We start from the raw sequence: 13,606 nt of genomic DNA, 5'->3' as shown, positions 1-13,606 counted from the left end.
CAGTCCCTGAATACTGGAGGAGACAGTGGAAGGGGCGGGTGCTTCTCATGTGACTGACAACCGATGCAGCCCATTAGGAATGCGCCGTTGTGATTGACGGTTTTACTAACCAATAGGAACAGAGAGTGCTGCAGTCCTGGTGTGTTGGAACCAATCGAAATGCAATCCATGGCCCGGCACTGGAGAGCGGGGGGGGGGGCGGGGGGAAAGCGGCTGTGGGGCTCTGCTGATTGACAGTTGCTGCTGCCAATAGAGAAGCAGCTTTCTTCCGGGTTGCCCAATGAGGAGGGGGAGAGGTGTGGGGCTGGCGCGTGAGGCGACTGATTGACAGGGCGTGGTGGCCAATGGGAGTAGGCGGACGGTGCGGATTGAGCCAATGCGGAGCGGCCTTTCCCCCCCCGGCCCCCCCCACACACACACACACACACTCTCCCCGGCGGACACCACCCCCCCCGGGCGGTTTGATGGGCAGCGGCTGCAGGAGGGAGGATGGGGCCGCTGGTGTCCGGCTGCTGGGTGTCTCTCCTCCTGCTGCAGCGGACACTGGTCATTGCAGGTGAGTTCGTGCATTGGAGAGGTCACCCCGGCTAAACCCGCCCGGGGGGGGCCTGGGGGGGGGAGGCCTGCGGGGGGCGAGGCCTGGGGGGCAGGGGAGGAAACCCATTGCCAGGTCCATCTGGCCAAAGCCCTGAGTCTGACAGCTCCCCCCCCCCCCACACCCCCCTCCCCACTGGACCCTGAGGCAAAGGGAGGCAGCAGGTTCCAGTCCCACTCCCAGCACAAACCCACCCCCCACCCAGTGCAGTGCTGAGGGAGTGCTGCACTGTCAGAGGTGCCGCCTCTCCCCTCTCTCAGGTGGATCTAGAGGAATCCGTGGCACCATTTGGTGCACAAGCTCCACTGGCTTGAATGACCTCCTGTTGCTGTGGTCATCCCTAGGATTTCTGCTGGCTGGGGGTGGGGGGGGTGGGGGGGGTGTGCAGGGTTAGCAGACAAAGCCATAATCTTTTATTGAACCGGATAAGACCCTGAAGAGGGGGGGGGGGGGTGTGAGGGGGTGAGGGGGGGGTGAGGGTGGTGGGGGTGAGGGTGAGTGGGGGGGTGAGGGTGGGGTGGGGGGGGTGAGGGTGGGGTGGGTGAGGGGGGGTGAGGAGGGTGGGGTGGGGGGGTGAGGGGGGTGGGGGGGGTGGGGTGGGTGGGGTGGGGGGGGTGGGGTGGGGGGGGTGAGGGTGGGGTGGGGGGGTGAGGGTGGGGTGGGGGGGTGAGGGTGGGGTGGGGGGTGTGGGGGGGGGTGAGGGGGTGTGGGGGGGGTGAGGGAGGGTGGGGGGGTGGGGGGAGGTGAGGGTGAGGGGGGGTTGGGGGGTGTGGGAGTGAGGGGGTTGGAGGGGTGTGGGGGGGTGGGGGGGTGGTGTGGGGGGGTGGGGGGGTGGTGTGGGGGTTGGGGGGGTGGTGGGTGTGGGGGTTGGGGGGGTGGTGGGTGTGGGGGTTGGGGGGGGGTGGGTGTGGGGGTTGGGGGGGGGTGGGGGTGGGGTTCATGTTTGCAAACTGAACAGAGGTGTACCACAAAGCAGTCACCCAGTCTGCCTTTGGTCTGCTCAGTGTAGAACTGATCACATTGTGAATATCGAATAGAGTGTAATAAATTGAAAGAAGTACATGGAAACCACTGGCAATCTCTTGGGGAGAGATTAGATCTAGGGGACACGGCTTAAAGAATAAGAGGTCTCCCTTTTGAGACGTTTCTCTCAGGGTCGTTAGCCTATGGAATTCTCTTCCCCAGAGAGCAGTGGAGGCTGGGTCATTGCAGGTTGAGTGAGACAGATTCTTGATCAACAAAGGAGTTGATCTTGTTGAATGGGCGGAGCAGGCTGAAGGGCCGAATGGCCTCCTCCTACTCCAGAGTCCCACGTTCCTAAAGTCAGAGCCAGACCTTTTCAGGAGCGAAATAAAAAAACGGAAAATGCTCTAAGTGCTCAGCGGGTCAGTCAGCTTCTGTGAAGGGAAAATTGGAATTAACATGACAGGTTAGTGATCTTTTGTCGGAACTGATAAAAGTTAGAAACTAAAAAGATATGTTTAGATGAAGGGAGGATGGTAGAACGATAAAACAGCTGCCATCCAAAAGCATAAGTGGGTGAAAAACAAAACCTGCAAAGAAAAAGGAACCAAAACTGGGGCAGAGGTTACGGTCTGTTGAATTGTTGAACTCAGTGTTGAACCCGGAAGGGTGTAGAGTGCCTAACAGAAAGTTGAGATGATGTCCCTCGAGTTTGCAATGAGCTTGATTGAAACACTGCAGGAGATCAAGGGTAGAGAGGCTAGTGTGAGAGCAAAGTGGAGTATTAAAATTAATTAGAAGGCTTGGGGGTCATGTTTGCAAACTGAACGGAGGTGTACCACAAAGCGGTCACCCAGTCTGCCTTTGGTCTGCCCAGTGTAGAACTGATCACGTTGTGACTATCGAATAGAGCGTAATAAATTGAAATAAGTACGTGGAAACCGCTGTTGCACCTGGAAGAAATGTTTTGAGGAACGTGAGAAGGCAGAAGGAAAGAGGGACAGCACCTGAGGAGAGAGAACAATTTAACATCATCAGCTAACATGGGAGCTGGGAGGGGAAGTTGGGTGGTCAGCAGTTTAATGGGAATAGGATCAAGAGATCAGGAGGTGGGTCTCATGGACAAGATGACCTCGGAGAGGGCATGAGGGGAGATAGGAGAGGAACTAGAGAAAGATGTGAGTTCAGGGCTAGGGCAGGGGGAAGAATTAAAGGAAATTTGGCCAGGCGGACTAATGGAAGGGAGGAATGAGGCAGAGGCAGCCGATCGGATTGTCTCAATCTTGGTGACAAAGAAACCCATGAGCTCCTCACACTTATTGTTGGAGTTAAGGGTAGAGGGGGTGGGGACAGGGGTTTAAGAAGACGGACTGCAGTAGAGAAAAGAAACCAGGGGCTATTTTTGCATCCCAGGATGATCCTGGGTTAGTGAACAGTTTTAGTAGATGAGAGTAGTACATGACAATGTTTAATGTGGTCCGGTCAGATCTGTCAGTGGTTGGCTAAATCATTTGAACACAGTATCCTTTTAAGCCTGCATCCCTTGGACTCAATGGAGTGGAGATGAGGGCCTTATGGGGAATGGCCCCCGTGTGAGAGAGCAATGGTTTTATTGGGTACTAAGATGTCGAGGGTGGAGGATTGAGCAGATTGGTAGCTGCAGAGATATCATGGTGAAAGGCTAGACAACTGAGATTTTGGAGGTGAATTGGGTGCAGTTTTTTTTCTAGGGGCGGGTACAAGAAGGAGGTAGGGTTGAGGCGTGGAAGGGGAATACGGAGGGAGATCTCTATAGAGAAGTAATCGGAGACGGCCTTATCTGTGATTAATATCGAAGGTTTAGCCATGGAGCAGGGTCAAGGGGTATCCATGATAGTTGTAAACTCCTGTTCGCTGATCCTACCCAAATCTATTTAAACTGGAATACGCTATCATTATGATATTAATATAATATATTGATATATAACATATATGTGTATCATTATAATATATATAATATCATTATAATACTCTATATTCATATGTAGGGACCTGTTCTCTGCAAACAGAAGGAATACACTCAAGCCTTGCATCTTTTTTGAATTACCCGGGAGCTTGGGGAGCCTATTGCTTTTCCATGGCAATGCCTTGGCCAATCGGAGTTGACTTTCCAACCAATCAGCACCTTTTTCTCCTGTAGTATAAATTGTTGTGATCGTTTGAAATTTGGCATTCTTGCATTTGTCCTGATGAGTACAAGATGAAAATCTTCGACGACATGTCTCTCTTTTCAGCAAAAATTAAAAGAAAAAGTACTTTTCAAATAGCAAGAATCTGAGAAATGGTTGGCAAGTCTTCTCTGATTAGCTGAGGCGTTGTCATGGAGAAGGTTGCGGTGGATAGAGTTGCTTGTGTTTGTCCTGATGAGTGCAAGACGAAAATCTTCGGCAACATGTCTCTCTTTTCAGCAACATTCAAATACTCTTATCAATGGATTGTGGCAATCGATACCCTTTTCCCATGTTTAATGTATATCTTTTTAAACCTTTGAAACAGGTCTAGGAGTTAATGAATATTTGTATTTCCAAGTTCTCAGTCCTGGAGACATAAGCTACATCTTTCAGACGAATCTGGCCAAGGACTTTGGTGGTATTTTTGTAAGTACCAGCTAGTTTTTCAATCATGCTGTGGTTCTCTAGACCCCTGCTGATTCAGCCCCTTCCAACGTAACAAGGAGCGTAGGTCACGTGAACAATGTTGGTCTTCTCATTTCTTGAGTTCATCAGAGAAGGAAAGAAACAGTTTCCATTTGCGTAGCGACTTTTGAGCCCTCAGGATGTCCCAAAGCACTTCGTAGGCAGTGAAGTACTTTTTGAAGCATAGTCACTGTTGTAATGTAGGCAATGTGGCAGCCAATTTGCACAAAGCATGACCCCACAAACAGCAATAGGATAATGACCAGATCATTTTTTTTGTGAAGTTGCTTGAGGGATAAATATTGGTCAGGGTATTGGGGAGATCGCCTTTGCCCTTCCAGTAGAGGCCACAGAATCATTTGCATCTACCCAACATGGCAAATAGGGTCTCAGTTCAACATCCGATCTGACAGACAGCACTCGACAGTGCAGTACTCCTTCAGTACTGTCCTGTAGTGTAAGCCTTGATTATGTGCTCAGGTCCCTAGAGTGAGGTCCCTGTTGCACTGCTTTAGGGAGTGTTGAGAATGCTGAGCAGAGGTAAGGCTGTCGAGGGGGCTAGATTGTGCCGAAGGTGCTCTCATGCCCCTGCCTAACGAGTATGTGACTTTTTTTGGTTGGCTAGGCTGGCATTAATTGCCCATTCCTAATTACCCTTGAGAAGGTGGTGGTGAGCCATCTTCTTGAACCACTGCAATCCCTGTGGTGTAGGTACACCCACAGTGCTGTTAGGGAGGGAGTTCCAGGATTTTGACCCAGCGACAGTGAAGGAACGGTGAAATATTTCCAAGTCAGGATGGTGAGTGACTTGGAAGGGAACTTCCAGGCGGTGGTGTTCCCATGTATCTGCTGCCCTTGTCCTTCTAGATGGGAGCGGTCATGGGTTTGGAAGGCGCTGTCGAAGGAGCCTTGGTGAATTCCTGCAGTGCATCGTGTAGATGGTGCACACTGCTGCTACTGTGGAGGGAATGAATGTTTGTGGAGGAAGTGAATGTTTGTGGAGGGTGTTCCAATCAAGCAGGCTGCTTTGCCCTGAGGGAATGGGGAATCATGAGGCAGCTTGACCTATGCCTCATCCAGGCACAGTAGCTCAGGCAGAAGCATGGGGAAGCTGGAGACAGAACCTAGAAGTTCCTGCAGTTTTCTGCCAATGAAGGTGGAGGCCATTGCTGCAGTGGGCTTCTGCAGGATGTTCAAAAATAGAATCCACCCCCCTCCTCTTCCTGCGCTGATAAGAAATAGGAGCAGTAGGATATTCAGTCCATCGAGCCTGCCCCGCCATTCAATACGATCATGGCTGAGCTCATTTCGGCCTCAACTCCAATTTCCCATCCTCTCCCCATAATCTTTCAACCTGTTACTTATTAAAAATCTGTCTATCTCCTCCTTAAATTTATTCAGCGTCCCGGCATCCACTGCACTCTGAGGTAGTGAATTCCACAGATTCACGACCCTTTGAGAAAAGTAATTCCTCCTCATCTCTGATTTAAATCCACCACCCCTTAGCCTAAAACTATGGCGCCTCGTTCTAGAATGCCCCACAAGGGGAAACATCCGCTCCACGTCTACTTTGTCTATCCCCTTTAGCATCTTCTGTATCTCAATTAGATCTCCTCTCATCCTTCTAAACTCTAGCGAGTATAGGCCTAAACTGCTCAATCTCTCCTCATAAGACAAGCCCCGGATCTCTGGAATCAATCTAGTGAACCTCCTCTGAACCACCTCCAATGCAACTACATCCTTCCTCAAGTAAGGGGACCAAAACTGTGCACGATACTCCAGGTGCAGTCTCACCAATGCCTTGTACGGTTGCAACAACACTTCCCTATTTTCATACTCTATTCCTTTAGCAATAAATGCCAAAATTCCATTTGCCTTCCTTATTATCTGCTGTACCTGCATACTAGCTTTCAGCGATTCATGCACGAGGACACCCAGATCCCTCTGCACTGAAGCATTCTGAAGTTTCTCTTCATTTAAATAATAAGTTGCCTTTTTATTCTTCCAACCAAAATGGACAACCTCACACTTATCCACGTTGAACTCCATCTGCCAAATTTTGGCCCATTCACCTAACCTGTCCATACCCATTTGTAAATTTCTTATTTCTTCATTGCAACTTACTTTCCCACCTATTTTGGTGACACCTGCAAATTTAGCTATAGTACCTTCTACCCCTGAATCCAAGTCATTAATATAGATTGTAAATAGTTGGGGGCCAAGGACCGAACCCTGTGGCACCCCACAAGTTACAGCTTGCCATCCAGAAAAAGACCCAACTCTCTGCTTTCTGTTGGTTAACCAATCCAAGCTAATATATTACCCCTAGCTCCATGTGATGTTGTGTATTAATCTTTTGTGCGGCACCTTATCAAAGGCCATCTGGAAGTCCACATATACTACATCTACAGGATCCCCATTATCCACTTTGCTTGTCACATCTTCAATGAACTCTAGCAAATTAGTCAAACACGATTTACTCTTCATAAAACCATGCTGACTCTGATGGATTGCATTCTGACTTTCCAAATGCCCCATTACTACTTCCTTAATAATGAATTCCAACAATTTCCCAACGACAGATGGTAAACTAACTGGCCTATAATTTCCAACTTTCTGCCAACCCCCCCCCACCCCTTTTTGAATAAGGGCGATATATATTAGCATTTTTCCATCCCTTTGGAACCTTTCCAGAAGCCAGGGAATTTTGGAATATTATTACCAATGCATCCACTCTCTGTTCTGCCACTTCCTTTAAGACTCTGGGATGTCAGCCATCAGGTCCTGGGGACTTGTCACCCTTTAATCCCGATAATTTGCTCAGTTCTTTTTCTCTAATGAAGGGGAGATGGTTAGATTCTTCCTTATTGGAGATGGTCATTGCCTGATACTTGTGTGGTGCGAATGTTACTTGCCACTTATCACCCCAACCCTGATTGTTGTCCAGGTCTTACTGCATTTGGACATGGACTGCTTCAGTATCTGAAGAGTCATGAATGATACTGAACATTGTGCAATCATCAGTGAACATCCCCACTTCTGACCTTATGATGGAAGGAAGGTCATTGATGAAATATCATGGGGGTTACCATTGACCAGAAACTGAACTGGACTAGCCATATAAATACTGTGGCTACAAGACCAGGTCAGAGGCTAGGAATTCTGCAGCGAGTAACTCACCTCCTGACTCCCTAAAGTCTGTCCACCATCTACAAGGCACAAGTCAGGAGTGTGATGGAATACTCCCCACTTTCCTGGATGAGTGCAGCTCCAACAACACTCGAGAAGCTTGACACCATCCAGGAAAAAGCAGCCCTCTTGATTGGCACCACATCCACAAACATCCACTCACTCCACTCACTGATGCACAGTAGCAGCAGTGTGTACCATCAACAAGATGCACTGCAGGAATTCACCAAGGCTGCTTACACAGCGCCTTCCAAACCCACGACCACTACCACCTAGAAGGACAAGGGCAGCAGACAGATGGGAACACCACCACCTGAAAGTTTCCCTCTAAACCACTCACCATGCTGACTTGGAAATATATCACCGTTCCTTCACTGTTGCTGGGTCAAAATCCTGGAACTCCCTCCCTAACAGCACTGTGGGTGTACCTACAGCATGTTGATGCAGCGGTTCAAGAAGACAGCTCACCACCACCTTCTCAAGGGCAATTAGGGATGGGCAAGAAATGCTGGCCCAGCCAGCGATGCCAACATCCCATTAATCAAATTTTTAAAAAGCTGAAGTTGGGACCTCCAAGAATCACAACCATCTTCCTTTGTGCTAGGCATTACTTGAACCAGTGGAGAGTTTTCCCCCTGATTGCCATTGACTTCAGTTTTGTTAGGGCTCCTTGATGCCACACTCAGTCAAATGCTGCCTTGATGTCAAGGGCTCTCCTCACTCTCACCTCACTTCTGGAGTTCAGCTCTTTTGTCCATGTTTGGATCAAGGCTGTAATGAGGATAGGAGCCGAGTTGCCCTGGCTGATCAGAAATTGAGTGTCAGGGAGCAGGTTATTGCTGAGTAGGTGCCACTTGATGTTGATAATCTTCATCATTCCAACCCCTTTGCAATAAAGGCCAACATTCCAGCTGCCTTCCTAATTACTTGCTGTACCTGCATGCTGACCTTTTGTGATTTATGTACAAAGACACTGGGTCCCTTTGTACCGCAGCATTCTGCATTCTCTCTCCTTTTAAATAATGCTCTACTTTTCTATTCTTCCAGCCAAAATGGACAACCTCACATTTCCTCACATTATATTCCATCTGCCAACGTTTTGCATACTCACTTAACCTATCCGTACTCCTTTGCAGCCCCTTGGTATTCCCTTCATAAATTTGCTTTCCTTCCCATCTTTGTATCATCAGAAAATTTGGCTACAATACAGTTGGTCCCTTCACCCAAGTCATTAATATATTCGGAAGGGGTCATCAACGGTACTATCAAGCAGCACTTGGCTTAGCAATAACCTGCTCACTGACGCCCAGTTTGGCTTCTGCTAGGGCCACCCAGGCTCCTGACCTCATTACAGTCTTGGTTCAAACATGGACAAAAGAGCTGAACTCCCGAGGTGAGGTGAGACTGACTTCCATGGTAACCATGGAACTATCATTGATTAGGGGAGGCAATCTGGTGTCCTTACCTAGTCTGGCCTCACTCTAGACCCACGGGTTGACTCTTAACTGCCCTCTGAAGTGGTCTAGCGAGATGCTCAGCTGTACCACACTGTTATGGAAAAGTTGAGCCATTTGGGATTAGACAAGAAATGTTGGTGTTGCCAGCAATGCCCACATCCCCATGGAAGACTGAGAAAACTGGTTAGAATATTGACTTTGCATTTCTTTATGCAGCACACGAGATATGAGCAGATCTATCTGGTTCCTGCTGATCCATCCCACGCCTGCAGTGACTTAAACAACGGAGCTTTCATTCAGGATCAGATTGCCTTGGTGGAGCGCGGGTAAGTTTTAACAGCTCAGTCAGCTCCAGTCTAGAGTAAAGACCTGCATTTCACGCACCTTTCCCAAACTCAAGTGTTCCAACACACTTTAGAACCAGTGAGGTACTTTGAAGCATCGTTGCAGTTAGAAACATGGGAACAGGAGGAGGTCATTCCACCCCTTGAGTCTGTTCTGCTATCCAACAGATCCTAGAAACATAAAATATAGGAGCAGGAGTAGGCCATTCGGCCCTTCGAGCCTGCTGCGCCATTCATTATCATGACTGATCTGTATCTTAATTCCACTCTACATGCCTTCATTCTGGACCTCTACCCAACAAAAATCTATTCATCTCAGTTTAGGAATTTCCGATTGACCCCCTGCATCACCTGCTTTCTGAGGGAGAGAGTTCCAGATTTCCACTCCCCTTTGTGTGAGGAAGTGCTTCCCGACATCACCCCCTGAACGGCCTGGCTTGAATTTTAAACTCGCTCGGGACTGCCCACCACCAGGAAGCAGTTTCTTTCTTATCTGTCCTACCTACTCATTATAATGATCTTAAACACTTCAATCAAATCACCCCTTAATCTTCTATACCCAATGGAATACAGGCCTCGTCTATGCAGCCTGTCCTTTATAATTTAACTCTTTTAGCCTTGTATCACCCTGGTGAGTCTGTGCTGCACCCACTCCAAGGCCAATACATCCTCCCTGAAGCGCTGTACTCAGAACCGAATACATTCCTTCAATTGATGTCACAACAGAACTCTGTAGCATAGATTCCATTCCTTTCTATTCCGGAGCCTCGAGCTAAAGGCCTACGTCCCTTTAGACTTTTGAAGTATTTTTTGTACTTGTCCACTAACTTGCAGTGATGTCTGTACTTGCACCTTCAAATCTCTCTGATCCTCCAAAGCCGTTAGCTTCTAACCCTGTGGAAAATACTCTGATCCATCTTTCTTAGGCCCAAAGTGGATGGTGTCATACACACCCATATTGAACTCCATCTGGCACATTTTTGACAACTCACTTAATTTATCAATATCCCTTTGCAACTTTCTGCTCCTATCTACACTATTTACAGTGCCAGTGAACGTGGTGTCACCAGCAAACTTGGAGGCGAGGGTCTATCTCTCTTCAATGAGAAATATGGTGAAAAGCTGAGGCCCTAGTGCAGCTCCTTGGGGGACATCACCAGTCACACCCAGCCAATTGGAGTACATATCCATTCGCCCTACTCTCCGTCTCCCACCTCCCAACTGCCAACCAACTCCCTACTGTTGTAATACGGCAAGGGTGGCAGCCAATTTGCACACAGTAAGATCCCACAAACAGCAATGAGATCTCCTGGCCAACATTCCTCCCTTAACTATATAAAAAAAAAACAGGCTAACTGGCCGCTTGTTTATTTGCTTTTTATGTGGTCCTCCTGTGCATAGATAGGCTGCTGTGTTCCATTCTGGAAAAGAAATGCATTGTAAAGAACTTTGGAATGTCCTAGTGTGTCGAGGCTCTATACAAATGAAAAGCTTCCAATTTTTTGTTTTGTTTATTTATCTCTAACTTGTGTCCCTGGAATCCTAATGGTCACCTTGAACGAATTGGCTGGTTCGGGTTTTATCAACTTCCATCAGATCATTTAAAAGTCTTGTTCCGTTGATTGGATGGTTTTCGAATCTCTCAGTATTTCAGGACAATAGTCTTCAGCCTGGTTCTTTGAAAGATTTTGGTTATGCTGTGCCTGAGCACTTTTGACCAGCTCCTCTCCCTGGTGGCTGAGCGGGTTCATGCCTGGTTTGGCCTAACGTAACGTTAAGCCACACTGAGCAGATAGGGAAAATCAGACCCCCAATCGCTGTGCCGTCACCCCGGCTGCACGAGGGGTGCACGTGCGGACATCGGGGGGCAGGCTCGGTTGTGATGGTCGAAGGGCCAGGCCGTGCATGAAGACCTGGTCCCCTTGCCTGAGGCTTTGAAGGGATTCGGGGACCCCAGGGAAATTGCACTCAGGGCGAGAGCCAGCCCTTCGCAAAGGGAGGGGAGCAATTGGGAAGTAGCAAAACGTGTTTGTGTGTGTCTGTGTCCCACAGGGCCTGCTCGTTCTTGTCCAAAGCGCGGGTTATTCAGGAGCACGGTGGCCGGGCAGTGATCATCTCGGACAACATGTACGACAACGACAGCTCATACATCGAGATGGTGCAGGATGGGACGTCCAGAGACAGCGACATCCCGGCACTGTTCCTCCTCGGGAAGGATGGGTGAGTTTGAGTTTGAGTTGGGCCGGCAGTGAGATCTTCTTCATCCACGTTGGGGCTCACATCTCCACTAACTTCTTGGAAAAAAAATCTCGTGGAACTGGACTAGTAAAGCAGAACATGTAAAGTCAAGCAGGGGAGTTACGATGAAGCTTTATAAAGCTCTGGCTAGGCCACAAATAGAGAATTACATCCAGTTCTGGTCACCCTGTCACTTGAGGAAGGATGTGAAGATCCTTGAGAGGGTGTGGAGGAGATTTATTAGAATGGTTCCAGGGATGAGGGATTTTAGCTACAGGGTGAGGCTGGAGAAGCTGGGGTTGTTCTCCTTGGAGCAAAGGGGATTGAGGGGAGATTTAATAGAGGTGTACAGGGTTATGGCAGGTTTGGATAAGATAGACAAAGCAAAGCTCTTCCCATTAGTTGATGGTACAAGGCCTAAGGGGGGCAAGGTTTTGGGCAAGAGATGCAAGGGGGGATGAGAGGAAGACCTTTTTTTACACAGTGCCTGGTAATGACTTGGATCCTGCTGTGTACGAGGGTGGTGGAAGCAGAGACAATGAATGATTTTGAAAGGAATTTAGATGGGCATTTGAGGGAAGTAAACCTGTAGTGGGGGAGTGAGACTGACTGGATTACTCTACAGAGAGCTTGACATGGACTTGATGGACCAAATAGCCTCCTTCCGTACCATTATGACTCTATATTTACACCTCCCACACCCCTCCGCCCCAACTAGTTTGAAAATCCAGTAGAAACAAAATAATCTGTAAATTAAAAAAAAAACTGGGATCAATGAAGATGTTGGATTGTTGTGGGAAAAAAAACCCACCAGCTAGGAACTGGTTTAATAGCAGGGTGTAATTTAAGGTCTTTGGCAAAAGCAAAGAGAGGTAGCATGTTATTTTTTATACACACAGCGAGTTGCTGTGATCTGGAATGCACGGCCTGAAAGGCTGGTGGAAGCAGATTTTAATCAACATCCAAAAGGGGAGTTGGATAAACACTTGGAGGGACGGGAATAGCGGGGTCGTGGAAATAGTTGGACCAGATTGACAAGAGTACTCGAAGGGGGAAGTTACAGGGCCACGGGGAGAGACAAGCAACACCGAACGTGTGAGGATGGCACAGGACATGAGTGCGACATAGCAGAACTCCTGGTGGGAGTCACTACAAACAGGAGCAGCCATGGGAGAGAGAGCAGGGCAGTGAGGTTAGTTGGATAGTTTTTTTTCAAAGGCATGATGAGCCAAATGGTCTTCTTCTGTGCAGCATCGTTCTATGACCCCTAAAATGAGTCTTTTGATGAAATGTCGCTTAGGTCACTGGGCTGCAGTTTTGGGTGTTCCCATTTATAGAAACGGCCTTTCAACCGCGAGTGGAAGTACAGTTTTTGTGCAGTGTGACTCGGGCATTGATTCTGTTTTCTTTCCCCACTGTCGGGCAGGTACATGATCAGACGATCGCTGGAGTTACACGGCCTCCCGTGGGCTGTGATCTCCATACCGGTGAACGTGAGTGGGATCCCGACGTTTCAGCTCAAACAGCCGCCGTGGGCTCTCTGGTGAACACAGACCCTGGTCTCCACCTGCCCATTTGCACTAGTCCCGTTTCCCGGAAGATCCCCTCCTGATCAAATTAAGTATTTGTAATGTTTGTGGTTTCACACTTTTATTTAATAAATGAATCTGCTGTTCACTTTTAACCCCCTCCCCAGTTTTTATTTCTCTCACTCCATAGGTACCGACTCCCCAGGGGAGTATAATCGGTCTCCAGTACTCACCCATTTTCACACCTGATTTTCTCTCACTCCTATGGGGACCCGGGTTCATGAGAACGGTCACTCCCGAGTACTCATCTGTTCTTCAGGAAGTGAACCCAGATGGTGGTTACTTAAGGAGCATCATCAAACCCTGTCCTGATACCTGCATGGGCCACTGGACAGAGAACCCCAGCTGCACTGGAGGGGGTGCAGAGGAGATTCACCAGGATGTTGCCTGGGATGAAATATTTCAGTTATGAAGAGAGGTTGGATAGACTTGGGTTGTTTTTGTTGGAGCAGAGAAGACTGAGGGGAGACCTGATGGAGGTGTACAAGATTAAGGGGCATGGACAGGGTGGATAGGGAGCAGCTGTTCCCCCTTAGTTGAAGGATCAGTCACAAGG

At 48.5% G+C, this 13,606-nt stretch overlaps 1 protein-coding gene across 1 annotated transcript; it reads left to right on the top strand.

Annotated features, from left to right (window-relative positions):
- Positions 1-407: 407 nt before the first annotated feature.
- On the top strand, positions 408-13,145 carry LOC144692695 (protease-associated domain-containing protein 1-like). The gene is made up of 5 exons (XM_078561815.1): positions 408-556; positions 4,094-4,194; positions 9,096-9,205; positions 11,276-11,443; positions 12,888-13,145. Exons 1-5 carry the CDS (start codon positions 490-492, stop codon positions 13,006-13,008), a joined length of 567 nt encoding a protein of 188 aa, XP_078417941.1. The 5' UTR covers positions 408-489; the 3' UTR covers positions 13,009-13,145.
- The last annotated feature ends 461 nt before the right edge of the window (positions 13,146-13,606 follow it).

The sequence above is a fragment of the Cetorhinus maximus genome, chromosome 1, assembly GCF_964194155.1.
Source record: "Cetorhinus maximus chromosome 1, sCetMax3.hap1.1, whole genome shotgun sequence".
Classification (NCBI taxonomy): domain Eukaryota; kingdom Metazoa; phylum Chordata; class Chondrichthyes; order Lamniformes; family Cetorhinidae; genus Cetorhinus; species Cetorhinus maximus.
This window is presented reverse-complemented; position numbering and strand designations above follow the sequence as displayed.

What these genes read in the sequence shown, in the direction of transcription:
- LOC144692695 (XM_078561815.1), top strand. Translation starts at nt 490, where the DNA reads ATGGGGCCGCTGGTGTCCGGCTGCTGGGTGTCTCTCCTCCTGCTGCAG. An exon ending in ATTGCCTTGGTGGAGCGCGG is followed by an intron (nt 9,206 to 11,275) that starts GTAAGTTTTAAC and finishes TGTGTCCCACAG; the next exon opens with GGCCTGCTCGTTCTTGTCCA. An exon ending in TTCCTCCTCGGGAAGGATGG is followed by an intron (nt 11,444 to 12,887) that starts GTGAGTTTGAGT and finishes ACTGTCGGGCAG; the next exon opens with GTACATGATCAGACGATCGC.